We start from the raw sequence: 14,781 nt of genomic DNA on the forward strand, positions 1-14,781 counted from the left end.
TCTCCCACTCCCCCTGCTTGTGTTCCCTCTCTCGCTGGCTGTCTCTCTGTCAATTAAATAAATAAAATCTTAAAAAAAATAAAAAAATAAAAAAAAATAAGTTTTGGAAATTTAGGCCCAGCCTTTAAGAATGGGAAGATTTTAATCCAAACAAGTGGTCAGCACATAAAGGCATGATCCATGCCTTCTAGAAGAGAACTTATCTCTGGCTCTTCATGAAAACCCAGGAGAGTGGTTAACCAAGAATACAAACTTCCAACTACCAGGAAAGAGGCGGCCACACAAAGAGGAACGTTGCTTAATTTTTATGGAAATACTGAAAAAGGTCTGCCTTGAGGAAACATGCATGACATGGGAAGGCTTCCATTCTTGTTTGCTCAAGACTTTCCTATTAGGATCTTGTAAACAGTCATTCTTGAGCCCTCCAAGTGTTGTCTGCATTTGTTGCACTGATAGATTTACGCAGACAGGTGGAAGAGTCATGACTTAAGGGTTATAAACAGCTGCGGAGGCCAGGGCTGCTCCATAGTCTTGGTAGCAAGGGATGTGACTGATCCCCACCGCCGAGCATCAACCAGCCTTAGACAGGCCCTCAGATCGGAACGACTGTAATTTTGGTCTAGTACATGCACCACCCATGACAGCTAAATAATGACATTAAAATGTGAAGAATTTCCAGTCGTTTTAAAAGGGATCATCTTGGCTTGCTTTCTGTTGCTGACTCATAGTGCTGCTGTTTTGAGACGGTCATGTTTCTAAATGGTACACACAGTAGGTATTCAATGAATGTCAATTTGTGGCAGTTATTTTCATGCCTTAAGGAGCATGCCCTTACTATCTCTCCATGAGTAAGGCAAGTAAGGGAATGGTAAAGACAAACCTGTCCTCGGCTTGTGGGTTCCAACTCGCCCAGGGCGAGCTTTTCCCTCGGTCAGGTAACTTTCTTAAGTGACAGCGAGCACAACTTGTGCCCAGCGCGGGGCAGGTCTGTCCTTTGTCCAATCATCACCGAGATTTGGGGGTGGGGGAGGGGGAACTTCCAAAGACCTACCCAGATCAGGAAGGGGGCGGGTTTAGGCTGAGCTGGGGCCACCGCAGCCTTTCGAGGTGCCGCACGATGCTTGGCACTCCAGGGAGCCAATAGGAACGAAAAAAGCTATTTGAATTGGCCAATACCGTCATGGTGGGGGCGGGCTTTTTCGAGCCTTATAAAGGCTGCGGCCGGCGAGGCAGGCGGTGGCGGAGGCTCCTGCAGCGGTCGCTGGCGGTGGGGTGGGAAGCAGTTCTGCGCCCCTCGGACCCGACCCTTTCAGCGCTCTGCTCCCGCTCCAGCCTACCTCGCTCCTCAGCACCATGACCACCACCACCACCTTCAAGGGAGTCGATCCCAACAGCAGGAATAGCTCCCGGTGAGGCTGCGGGGCCGCACCGCCCCAAGCGAACCTGGGGGGGGGCGGGGGGGTCGCTGTCCGGCGGGGCCACGGGAGCCGGGCGGCGGGTCGTTGGCGGTAACGTGCCCGGGGCGCCGCGCTTGTGCCGGGCGGCGGGGCTCGGCGGTCGGCTCCGTCTTTGTGCGGTCCCGCAAGTCCGGCGCGCCGGCCCCGCCCGATTCCCACTCCTCTCCCATTCATTCCTCCCCCGGAGCTAGGGGTCGGCCGGGGAGGGCCGGGGCCGCTCGCCCTTGCAGTGCGGCGGGCTTTCGGTAGTCGGGCCATGAGGAGAGGGTTCGCTTCCTTCCCTTTGCGGCGCGGCTGGCCCGGCCCCAGGGCGGTGGTCTTGGCCCCCAGGTGCCCGGGCAGCCTCCGGGGCGCCCCAGTAAGGCCCCATTGTCCCACCCCAGGCCACGCGCTCCTGCCTCTGGCCCGGGGCAGGTGGCGGCCCCGCGCCCGGCGCGGCAGTCACCTCTTGCGGCCGCAGCGATCGAGTCTTGCGGGCTCCTACCCACTGGGGCCCACTCGGCAGGTGGCATTTGTGGTCGGGCGGGGCTGGTCATCGCGACCCCCACGCCCGTCCAGGACCCAGCCGTCAGCCCTCTGCGAAGTGCTTCCCCTCTGCTAACAAAGGAAAGACCCCTGCTCCTTCCCCTCCCGCGCCCACCCCGAACGCGAAAGGGGGGTAAGCCAGTCCGAGTGGGTTTTCTACGCTCAAACCTTCGGACCTCGGTCTTTGCATCCCACCTCTTTCCCTTCCCCCTTTGACGTTTGCCAAGCGAGTTCTTCGCTGGCCCTGGTTCCTGAGCTGGAGGAGGTTTCCTGTTCTTGGGCGGGGCCGGAGACATCCATTGTCTCTTCCGTACTATCTCCACCTGGGAAGCCGGGGCCTTTCTGGCCAGTCTTGCTACTGCATTTAGGGAAGAGGGCTTTGGGTGTTTGGACTGGAACCCTTTTCCAAGCCCTTGCCTGACTTGGTGGAAGGGTTTGTAACCGGTGGAAGGTGTCCACATTGTCTCGGCTAATTGCACACTGTTCATTTAAGGTGGATACAGGCATTTCTGGGATCCTGCTCCAGGCCTGTAGGAAGCTTAGGTTCCACTTTTTCTGGGCATCTATTCTTCATCGATCACGACCTGCTGTCGTGTGCGGCCAGCCTTGGGGTCCTGGGCAAGTGGCACAAAGGGAGCCATTTTGTGGGGCTAAGAAGACGGCTGTGAAATAGTGCCTCACAGGGGTTGGAGAACTTGGGGACAAAAAGCTGGCCTCAGCAGTGAGTCTTAGGCGGGAGGTTGGACATGACATTCCTTTTCAACTCATTCCTTTCCCTTAGACAATGTAGAAAAGAGTGGGAAAGATTAAAAAAACTAAATTGGTGGGTCCTGGCAGGTTGGGGACTTTGAGTAGGACAGACCTAGGAAAATACTGGTCACTCCCTCTTCTGTTGTCATCCTTGCAATGAGATCATTTTTTTTCAGAGGACACTGGAACACACTGAACCTCGGTTTTTCTTTTTGTGCCATGCGGTCAACTTTCTGCTGGTCAGACTATAGTGATTAGAATGTGAAAATTGACACATTATGTAAAAATCAGGTTTTCTCTTTTGGGGTTAAGTGCTGTTTAGTGCTTGATAAAGAATTTCAGTAACCAGGTCAAATGAATCCTCATGCTAGTTTTTTGATATGTGCATTGGAAATGTGAGGCTCGAATGGTTTTTGGTTCTGCAGAATAAATGTTTTCATTCACCTTTTGTCATCAATTTCCCTCCAATATTGTGATCTCAGGACTGGAGCTTTGTCCTTGTATTTACTTCTTACCTTTCCTTCCTCTGTAATCTCACCGAATTCTTCACTTGTTTCTGCAGTAACATTTTTCTGGCGCCATAAGCACATTATAAATTTCGTCTGGTAGGGGATGATTTGCGAGGATCACATGCGAACCCTGGGGTTTAAAGAAAGAAGAAAGAAAAAGAGTAATTAAAAAAAAATTGCTATCCGTATACATGGGCACGTTTTTGTTGAGTCTCAAATATGTAATCCTGGTTTAGTTCAGGAAGAATAGGAGGATCTTAAAAAATAAAACTGAAATAATTTCTGTCTTATGATCCAAATCCTTTGTTTGGGGTTGTCTCACTGTTACAAATGGGCTCTACAACACTGACGTCATCGGGGTAGGTATTACCTGCTATTGCGGGAGGAACACAGACCTTTAAAAAGTTGGGTGCTTAGAGCTTTGACTTTCTTTTTAAGCTGGTGTTTGGGTGCTTGTATCTTTTTTCCCCCTTTTTCCCCCTTTTTTTTAATGCCAAAAAATACTTCCCAGCCCATTAGGGTTCTGGAGATTTTCATCTTGCTAAAATAATTCATGAGGGTTTAATTATGATGGAAAGGAAAATAATTCTCCTCTCTAGGGAGTGAAGGGGATGACAATGAAGCAAGTGAATTTTTATTTATTTGTGTCTTTTTTTTTTTTTAAGATTTTATTTATTTATTTGACAGAGAGAGACAGCCAGCAAGAGAGGGAACACAAGCAGGGGAGTGGGAGAGGAAGAAGCAGGCTCTTAGTGGAGGAGCCTGATGTGGGGCTCAATCCCGGAACGCTGGGATCACGCCCTGAGCCGAAGGCAGACGCCTAACCACTGTGCTACCCAGGCGCCCCTTATTTCAGGTGTCTTTGTTGATTTGGGGAACGAGGGATAAAAACCTGGTTGCTTCAAACTTTAACATGAGAGAAAGCCTATTAAGAATTTATAACACACCTTTAATTATGATTTAAACAGTTTAATTAAGGAAACCTACAATTATCATCTTTATAAAATGTATGCCTGGACACACTTTTTTTTTTTTTAAGATTTATTTATTTGAGAGCGAGGGAGCAAGCGAGTGGGAGGAGGGGCAGCCGGAGAGGGAGAGAGAATCTCAAGCCGACTCCCTGCTGAGCTTGGAGCCAGATATGGGTCTCAATCCCACAACCTATGAGATCACGACCTGAGCTGAAACAAAGAGTTGGACGCTTGACCAAATGAGCCATAAAAAGTGAGGCTGTTGAACTAAATAGAACAGAGCCCAGCAAACTATGGCCCACGGGCCAAATGCAGCAGGTGCCTGATTTTTTATTCATAAATGGTTGTAAAAAAAAGATTCATTTCTGGACTTGTGGAAATTACATGAAAACCAAATGCAGTGTCTGTAAATAAAGTTTTATTTGAACAGAGCTGCGCTCGTTCGTTTTCATGTTGTCTGTCGCTGCCTTTGTGCTACATGACAGAGCTGAATAGTTGCAAAAGACCGCGTGACCCACAGGCCCAAAACATTTACTTTCGGGCACTTTACACCAGAAGGAGAGGATCCGCCATCCTTTCCCCGGTGTATTACCTGATATTCTTTGAGCCTATGGAGGGTTCTACTGATCGACTTTATGGAGGAGGTGGAGATTTAAGAGCCCTTGAGCAAACGGTGGAGAGTGCTCTAGGCCGTAGTGAAAATGGGAGTAAATACCCCGGAGTGGAGACAAACCAACTATTCAGGGAAAGGTGAAGAAAGTGGCTTGACTGGATTGGTGAAGAAGGTAAGAAGTAGATAAGGTGGAGGGGCCCTGCTGATAGTTGGTCATGTTTCCTTCAGTCCTGCCTTAACCAAGGCTTAACCAAGGCTTGCTTCTCCTGGCTTGTGGGTAGCAGGGACAAGGTAGGAAGGGGTGGTGTTAGGGAGCCCAGGCCAGGGTGTCAGCGGCACCCAAGGGAGCAGAGGAGCCAGGATTTCTGTTGCAAGATGCAGGGGACATGGGTACCCACAAACGATCACATGCTATGGCCAGTGGGATAACAGTGTTGTCAAAAGAAAGATTGTCAGGGAATTCTGGGACCCAGAAGCAGCCATTAAAAGAATTTTAGATTGGGGCTCCTGGCTGGCTCAGTTGGTGGAACATGCAACTCCTGATCTCGGGGTTGTGAGTTCAAGCCCTACCATGTTGGGTGTAGAGATTACTTTGAAAAAATCTTTAAAAAAATTAAAAATTTTAGAGTAATGGCAATGTAGAAAAATATGAAGTATAAAAAAGGACATTGAAATTCACCTGAAATACCATCTGAGAGCACAAACCCTGGATAACATTGTGGTGTATGTACTTTCAGGCATTTATGTCTAGTTCTGATGATAGTAGCTAGTAGCCATGAGGGCTCTGTTCCAGGTTCTGTTCTAAGCACAGTTTATAGGATATCCTTAGAATAGTCTTACAAGGCAGCTACCATGAACCTCTTCTTCTAGAAGAGAAAACCAAAGCATAAACAGAGGTTAAGCAGTTTTCCCAAGGTCACACAGCTAGATAAGTGTGTCTCTATATATACACACATCGTTTATGTAACACGCAATTGGCCTTACGTTTGTTTTCCAACGTTTTTCATTCACTGTGTTTTGAATAATTTCTCACATTTACTAATGAAGGTAAATCTGACCTTAATGTATATAGCTTTCTGTTGTATGGACATACTTTGATAACTAAGCCCCTACTAAGGGCCAGTTAGGCCCCTACTAAGGGCCAGTTAGGGTATTCCCGATTTTATTTACAGATCAACATTTTTTTTTTTTTAAGATTTTATTTATTTATTTGACAGAGAGAGAGACAGCCAGCGAGCGAGGGAACACAAGCAGGGGGAGTGGGAGAGGAAGAAGCAGGCTCCCAGCGGAAGAGCCTGATGCGGGGCTCGATCCCAGAACGCTGGGATCACGCCCTGAGCCAAAGGCAGACGCCCAACGACTGCGCCACCCAGGAGCCCCTACAGATCAACATTTTTATAGGAGTATCCTTTACATATATCTAGTTATCTGTTTAGGATAATTTCTGGAAGTAGAAATGCCGGTTGATACAAAAAGCAAACAGTTGACACATACTATTAAAATATCCTTTAGAAAGTTTGTACAAATTTGGGGTGCCGGGTGGCTCAGATGGTTAGGTGTCTGCCTTCAGCTCAGGTCATGATCTCCAGGTCCTGGGATCGGGCCCTGCATTGGGCTCCCAGCTCAGGGGCGGGGCGGGGTCTGCTTCTCCCTTATCCTCTGCCTCTCCCCCTGCTTGTGCGTTCTCTTTCTTTCTCTCGAATGAATAAAAATATTTTTTTTAAAAGAAAGTTTGTACAAATTTATAATCTCACACTTTAATTAATGCTGGAAATTGGCATTTTTTCATATTTAATAAGCAAAATATCTATCCTTTTGTTTTGAATTTCATTTATTTGCTAGTGGGATTTAATTTTTAGTGTTTAGAGGCTATCCAAATTTTTAAATTGCCTGTTAATACCTTCTGTCCATTTTTCTCTTGCGGTTCTACTTTTTTTATTTTTAAGTAATCTCTATACCCAACATGGGGCTTGAACTCACGACCCTGAGATTGACAGTTGCACGATCTACTGACTGAGCCAAACAGGCGCCCCTCCTCTCCTTTTTTTTTTTTTTTGAAGATTGATTTAATTTAGAGAGAGTGCACGCGTGAGTGGAGGGAGGGGCAGAGAGAGGGTGAGAATCCTCCTGCAGACTCCCTGCTGAGCGTGTGCTCATGGGACTTGATCCCACGACTCTGAGATCCTGCCCTGAGCTGAAATCCTGTCAGACACTTAACGATCTGAGCTGCCCAGGCGCCCCCAGGGGCAGTCTTTTTGAGAGAAAACTCTTATCTTGACAGAATTCTGAGGAGAAACTGACGAACTCTTCATTGTAGTAGGAATTGTTAATAGATTATCTCAAAAGTGATAAAACATACTTAAAAATAAGTAGATTTGAACAACTCACAATTAGCAGGCTTGATCCTAGTACACCTATAGAACATTGGCAAATACACATTCTTTTCAAGCATATATAGATTTATTAAGCTGACCACATATTAGGCCTTAAAAGCACCTTCCCTTAATTTTCAAAGGATTCATGTCATACAGGCTGTTGTCTGGTTTATAATTAAAAGCTGGAAATTAATAAACCAGAAAGACCCCTATGTTTGGAAACGTCTAAATGTACTTTTAAAATAATGTATGGGCCAAAGACAAAAATAATGGAAGTGAGGAAACATTTAGAATGCAACAATAGTTTTGAAGAAATCAAGACTTGGACCGCTCTCAGAGGGGCACTTAGAAGGGAATTTATGCCATAAGTGTTTAATTTTTCCTTTCTTTTCTAATGTAAGGAGCTGCGTTTGCAAATGACAACTGTTATTTATTTGGAAACATGGATGAAATGGACATACTCCCAGAAAAATATTTGTCAAACTGATTTAAGAAGACCAGACCACTCCTGTCCCCAATAACGGAATAGAACCAGTAGTTAGAAAATCTTCCCATAAAATCATGTCCGTTTTCTCTTTCCAAGCAGTGACAGGACAAGCTAAATTGAGTTTCTCCAGGGAAGGAACACATTGATCAACCTGAGGCAGGAAGCTCTGGAAATGTGCAAGTGCTGGGTTTCCTTGCTGAACCGAAGCTACAGAGGGTGTTCAGTGGTGCCTGGTTACCGAACATGCCGGGAGTCTTCCACCCGTGTCGTTCGGACTTCCTCCTTGTGGCTAGTCCCTTGTGTTTACTAGTGAGAACGCTGCGTGCCTTACAGATGTATAAACGGGGTTCGCTGGTGACACCGAGACAGGAGGAGACTATCATCAGCTTTCCCTGGGTTTCTAAATTAATCAACTTAACTTTTACATGTATATTCTTCCATTTTTAGTTTTGTTGAAAATAAAAATGGAAATGTGTTCTGAATACATAAATAACAAGATGCGCTTCTAAACTTTTTTGCAAATATATCCAGCTAAGCCCATTAGGCGAGGTCTGTTCGGTCTTTCGCTATCTCCTAAGAGGGGACGTCAAGCAGGATGTTTCAGCTGCCTTGTGTGTCAGACAACTTTACTACAAATAAATATTAATTTTTTTTATTGAGAATAGTTGGCATACAATATTATATTAGTCTCAGGTGTACAACGTACAGTATTCGACAATTCTATATATTATGAAATGCCCACCATGATAAGTATTGTCACCATGTGTCACCATACAAATTTATTACAATATTATTGGGTATATTCCCTTTGCTGTACTTTTCAGCCCTGTGATTTATTTATTTTATAACTGGAAATTGGTACCTCTTAATCCCTTTCACCTGGTTCACCCATCCCCCCACCCCCCTCCGCTCTGGCCACCACCAGTTTGTTCTCTGTGTTTGTGAGTCTATTTCTGTTTTTTGTTTGTTTGTTTGTTCACTTGGTTTGTTTTTTAGATTCCACGTAGAAGTGAAATCATGTAGTGTTTGTTTCTCTCTGACTTATTTCATTTAGCATCATACCCTCTGCCTCCATCCATGTTGTGTCAGATGGCAAGGTTTCATTCTTGTTTACGGCTGAGTAATATCCTATTGTAAATATATACTACATCTTCTTTATCTAGTCATCTATCAGTGGACACTTGGGCAGCTTCCATGTCTTGGCTGTTGTAAATAATGCTGCAGTAAACTTAGGGGTGCACAGATCTTTCCAAATTAGTGTTTTTGTTTTCTTCAGGTAGATATCCAGAGTGGAATTACTGGGTCATACGGTATTTCTATTATTAATTTTTTCAGGACCCCCCCCTACTGTTTTCCACAGTGGCTGCACCAATTTACATTGCCACCAGCAGTGCACGAGGGTTCCTTTCTCTCCACATCCTTGTCAACACTTGTCGTTTCTTGTCTGTCTGCTACTAGCCATTCTGACTGGTGTGATCCAGTGCTGAATTTATACCACGAAGAATCGGTTCCTTTTTCCCATTAGCAGCTTGTGGGGAGGGGTTAGGAGGGTTATCAGGGGTTACCGTTACCACGAATGGATGAGGGAAATGAAAGGAGTTTGAAAACATTTATGCCGAGAAATGTTTTGGTATCATCTGAAATGGATGTTTTGCCATTATTCCAAGGGTTTTGCGGCCTCCAGGAGGTGGATCCAATTTTTCATTAGGCTTTGATGAACCAACAGAACAGCCTGTGAGGAGGAACAAAATGGCGTCTAGCATCTTTGGGACACCTGAGGAAAATCCTCCTTCATGGGCCAAGTCGGCAGGTACTGGTTCCATCTGTGATCACCGGTCAAAGGGGCAGACGCAGCATGAATAACTAGAGTTGATTTTCTGTGGTGAGCAAAATCCAGCTCATCCATAATGAGATTGACAACAATTCACGCTTGTCAGTGGAGGAAGGACTGGGACCAAGAAGTGGGAACTACTGAGTCTTGAGGGGTCAGAATGAGGACTGAGGTCAAATTGGGTTATTCGGTCTCTCTGTAGAATTTTTATGCTCTCGGTCAACCCTTCTAACAGTTTGCTCATTTTGTAATACGAGACTAACACGAACATCACTCATGGAAGAAGTGTTTTGCTTTAGTTCTTTCTGTCGTGTTCCTCAAGAAAGTATGTTTTAATTCAGGTGCCAAGTCTAGTGGTGGCAGAGAGGATGCTGAGTCATCTGGACCCCAGAGAAGGAACTCCTCTGAAGCTAACGCTGGAGACTTCTTAGATCTGAAGGTCAGTATGACAACATGGGGGCGGGGGGAAGGGCTTTGAAGACGATACAGTTTAGAAATTCACTTCTCTCCTATTGTACTAAGAGCTTCAGTTCTGCCACTGGCATCTCACATAGAGATAATTAGGAAAGGGACTGAGGCCATACTGGGAATGAAAGATCAATAAAGTTAGAAAAGTGAGGTGACATGATCTGGGTCTGTTCAGCTGTCTCTTCTACCAGTAGGATTAGTAGAAGGAGAGAGCTTCACTATCGATTTTGGGAACTTCTGGATCACACTTACTTCCTACATAACTCATATATAGTAGCATTTCTGAGTTCAAAGACTGTTTTCATTGTTGGCAAACATTGCCCAGTTACTTTGAGCTGAGCTCCAAGAAACTGCAGCCTGGGCGTTACCCTCAGTTGTCTGCAGAGGAGCACGGTCCCAATGCCCCCAGGGATGTGTCTGGAAGCCTGTAAGCAGGGACCTCAGAGGCATCAGCTGTGCAAGTGTGGAGAGACCTGTGTGGGGCTCTGGAATTTATAGAGGCCCTTCAACAGCCAGATAAGGAGAAAGGAGAGGGAGAATGGAAGGATAAATTTACCAGTTTCCCATTCTGATAAAAGATCCTCTGAAATGCTAATTGATATTAGGCTTTGGCGTAAATGTTAATTTTTTTTGGTGTGTTGGGTATTGCTGGCACTGGGGCAACCTGTCATGCAGCAGTTTTGTTCAGCATTGTCTCAAAGTAAGTAAAGGCTATAATGTAATTGCATTGCAGCCTGACCCTGAACTTGACTGCATCCAAATGAAATTCCACATTTGGTTTCAAGTAGATAGTAGCCTGTCAGAACTGTGACTGCTTTGTTTGTTACAAAATTAAAATCGGGAGTAAAATTTTAGGGGCACCTGGCTGGCTCAGTCAGCAGAGCATGTGACTCTTGATCTCAGGGGTCGTGAGTTTGAGCTCCACGTTGGGTTTAGAGATTACTAAAAAAATAAACTTTAAAAAATTAAAAATAAAACCTGAAGTAAATTTTGAATTTCTTTTCTTTTCCAGGGAGAAGGTGACATTCATGGTGAGTCCTTCTGAAGCCCAAATTTCTGGTTCTATAAATGGTTTTAGAATAGGTCGGAATTTTTATTGAAATTGTGTCTTGGGGAAAGAGACTGGGGAGTGAAACCTGGCTGTGCCCCAAGTGTCAGCACACATTGGGTGGGGAGGAAAGAAAAATGAAACTGGGAGGTTAGCAAACATGGCCACGTTGGTATCTGCCACAGTGAGAGCAATGTCAGAAATGCACCAGAAAGGAAAAACGGAGAGTCTTTCACTTATATGTGTACACTAGTCAGGCTGGTGTTGTCTGTTGTTCTTAATGAGAGCTTTTCAGTAATAATGCTCTGGCATTTCCAGCTTGGCCCACAGCATTTAATTTACCAAGTTTGTTTGATTTTACGCTGAGGTGCTTATTCAGCAAGACTCTGTGATCTTCAGATGATGATTTAGGGGGCAGATGTAAATTCCCAGCATCCATGTTACCAATTATATGTGGAAATGAGTTATAATCATTTATTTAATGATACAGTCTTTGAAGTGTTCATTGGAACTCCTTAACAAGTGCCGGAGGGTTACTTCTGCATGTAATGAAAGGCTTACGTGTGTCAGGCAGTAGGAATCAGGTGAAAGTTGACTCAGTGAAATGCAGCCGTCAGAAGGCCGTCCAGCCCAGAAGGAAGAGGTTGCTTCCTCCAGGCCTCTTCCCACCATTACGTTTTGTGAGGCAGTTGTCCCGTGAAACAGGTTTAAGAACCAGATTCCTCTTCTGCCCTCTCAGACAGTTTCTTTTCTTTCCTTTTTTAAAGATTTTATTTATTTATTTGAGAGAGAGAGAGAGCAAAAGAAAGAGCATGAGTGGGGGGAGTGGCAGAGGGAGACGGTGAGGGAGAAGCAGGCTCCCCGCTGAGCAAGGAGTCCGACCCAGGGCTCGATCCCGGGACCCTGAGATCATGACCTGAGCCAACGGCGGACGCTTCACCGAGTGAGCCCCCCAGGCGCCCCTCAGACAGTGTTTCCTGATGGGCATGGTGGGAGGAGAATCTCCTTTGCGAGCGTTACCTGGGTTCCTGCTCAGTGTACAAGTCACTTTCTCACTGGACTGAAGATGTATTCATTATTGTTTGTGTCCAGTGTGTTCTGTTTGCAGACTCTTCTGGAGGTAAAGAAATCTTCAGGGCTTTTCAGTTTCGCTGCTTTTCATAATCTGAAATACTTCCACATCAAACCTTACTTAGCAAGAAGCACCTAATCCTTAAGTCACTACTTTTGGACAGTGGATATAGTTAGAAATCTGGGGATCCTGGAGAAATATGTGAGAGCCCCTGATGAAGTTTTGAAAAATGTGTCCTTATTCCTGCTAATGATAATTCTCCCCCAGTTCAGTTTGTTACAGATTCTTTAGGTGAACAGCACCCTGAGTTGTATAGTATAACAAGTCTTTATTTTAGTTCATTTGTCATGAAATGACAAGGGGCCTAACAATTTAAGATCCATCTGGTGGCCTAGAGGTCAACGCCAGTCCTGTTGCCAAGTTTGCTTAAAGTCAAGCTACTCTACTCAGTTTCTTTCCTTTTCTTTTTCTTTCTTTCTTTCTTTCTTTCTTTCTTTCTTTCTTTCTTTCTTTCTTTCTTTCTTTCTTTCTCTTTCTCTCTTTCTCTCTTTCTTTCTCTTTCTTCTTTCTTTCTTTTTCTTCCTACTCAGCTTAAATAAGACAGATTTTGTTTGGATATAAGGAAAGTTGCCCTCCTCTTTTGTGGAATGAAATACAGGAATGGCTAAAGGGAGCACGTGGGAAATCTGTAGCAGAGGGAGAAGGTCCACGGGATTTAGGTCAAAGTCTTTCCCACCCTCAGGCAAGTTAGACAGTCTGCTTCTTGATGTTCTAATTCTTTCATCCTTATAATAAACCACTTTATCATTTATTCTGATATAAGTATCTGTTTATCATTCATTCTGATGTAAGTGTCTGTTCAGTGTCCTCACTGATGTGCTGAGGAAGAAATACAAGTCAGGAGTATATGAGATAGGTACTATAGTAGAAGTGTTTGTGTTTAAAGTCCCATTTTTCAGTTATTAGATTGAACAGACAAAAGCTTTCTCTGTCTGGTCCTGTGTAAGTTTCTCAAGCCTTACTTTCAGTTTCTGTACTTGCCCTATTATAGACTAAAGGGATGGAGTAACAGACTGGCCTCCATTCTTTCTGGCTGGAGTATTTCTGACTAGACAAAGGAGCATTTACATTAAGGCCTGCTGTTGTTTATTCTCCATATGTGCTTTTTTTTTTTCTCTTTTGGCATGTCATCTAGTACTGAAAGACAAAACTGTTCCCTTAATAATGAAAGACAAATATACGATTGGTGGGTGTGAGCTTGATTTATCTAAAAGTCATTTTATGGGGGCACCTGGGTGGCTCGGTCGTTAAGCGTCTGCCTTCGGCTCAGGTCATGATCCCAGTGTTCTAGGATCGAGCCCCGCATCAGGCTCCCTGCTCAGCGGGAAGCCTGCTTCTCCCTCTTCACTCCCCCTGCTTGTGTCCCCCCTCTCTCTCTGTCAAATAAATAAATAAAATCTTTATTTATTTATTTTTTTTAGATTTTATTTATTTATTTGACAGAGATAGAGACAGCGAGTGAGAGAGGGAACACAAGCAGGGGGAGTGGGAGAGGAAGAAGCAGGCTCCCAGCAGAGGAGCCTGATGTGGGGCTCGATCCCGTAACGCCGGGATCACGCCCTGAGCCGAAGGCAGACGCTTAACCGCTGTGCCACCCAGGCGCCCCTACTTTTAAAAAAATCTTAATAAAAATAAAAATTACTTTATGGAAATAAATGACCATGGTGGAGTTGCAAGGTAATGTGTCCTTTAGAAGTACTCCTGTAACTGCTTGATCCAGACAGACGATGGGAACTGTTAGAGCATGTGTAGTGGTGAGGCAAAGTCCTAGCAGAAGCAACAGTATTGCTTAAATCGATAGGCTGGCTCAGGTGGAGTTCATGCTCTGTATTCGTCCATCTTGGATTGTTTCAGAATGTCAGTTTTTGGGTTTTGTTTGTATTTACAGTGAATGGGACATATTTAAGGGATACTTTTCAGAGGACTTGTGTACTTAATGTTGATGCATTGGATCCTGCTTCTTGTGCAACAAGAGTGTGGCAACGGGAAACGGGGCGGGGGGTGACCCTTTCTTGCCACACTGTTGTTTATAACCACGCATGAGGGCTATCGTTTTGGAAAGCTTCATACTGATTTTTACTTGTAGTTGAATAGTACAGAACACTGTATGTGTTACGTTACCTCCAAAAATTCATAAAAGGAAATGTCAAAAGTAGCAGTAGCATATTTCTGAGGTGTTTTGTTTTATTTTGTTTTGTTTAAGATTTTATTTGAGAGAGAAAGCATGAGCAGGGGGAGGGGGAGAGGGAGAAGCAGGCTCCCCACTGAGCAGACCTGAGCTGAAGGCAGACACTTAATCCACTGAGCCACTCAGGAGCCCCCATTTCTGAGTTTTTTGTTGAGTTTCTGATCTTAGACCTTTTCCCCTTTGGACTTCTTGGTATCAAAGTTAGCTGAAGCAAAACTTGATACAAGTGGTTTTAGTAACATGAACTTTTATGGTTAATCTTTGAGGGACTTAAAGTACATTTTTTCAACATCGGAACTTTTCATTGGTGTCCAGTATGAGTTCATGTGAAGTTCTTACGTGGTATCCCATCATAACTAGTATTTCTCTTTTATTGTTTCCAGTGTTTTGGAACTCCTTAATCTAGGGGAGGGAATAAATGTCTTTA

At 44.7% G+C, this 14,781-nt stretch overlaps 1 protein-coding gene and 1 long non-coding RNA gene across 3 annotated transcripts in view; one reads left to right on the forward strand and one right to left on the reverse strand.

Moving 5' to 3' along the window:
* The window catches only part of LOC103665729, a 47,239-nt gene that overhangs the window by 26,763 nt on the left and 5,695 nt on the right, over positions 1–14,781 (reverse strand). Inside the window, exon 3 of one of the 2 annotated variants that reach the window (XR_569362.2) lies at positions 3,248–3,371. This is a non-coding gene — a long non-coding RNA (uncharacterized LOC103665729). Of the gene's footprint in view, positions 1–3,024; positions 3,372–14,781 lie in introns of those variants that run through there. The other variant, XR_005837330.1, reaches the window with a different exon arrangement.
* Positions 1,207–14,781, forward strand: part of JPT1 (Jupiter microtubule associated homolog 1) — a 16,876-nt gene continuing 3,301 nt past the window's right edge. The window contains exons 1-4 of the mRNA XM_040640247.1: positions 1,207–1,409; positions 9,355–9,497; positions 9,860–9,957; positions 10,999–11,017. Of these exons, the coding sequence (XP_040496181.1) occupies positions 1,354–1,409; positions 9,355–9,497; positions 9,860–9,957; positions 10,999–11,017 (316 nt within the window). The 5' untranslated portion in view covers positions 1,207–1,353. The remainder of the gene's footprint in view (positions 1,410–9,354; positions 9,498–9,859; positions 9,958–10,998; positions 11,018–14,781) is intronic.

The sequence above is a fragment of the Ursus maritimus genome, unplaced genomic scaffold, assembly GCF_017311325.1.
Source record: "Ursus maritimus isolate PB19 unplaced genomic scaffold, ASM1731132v1 scaffold_24, whole genome shotgun sequence".
Taxonomy (NCBI): domain Eukaryota; kingdom Metazoa; phylum Chordata; class Mammalia; order Carnivora; family Ursidae; genus Ursus; species Ursus maritimus.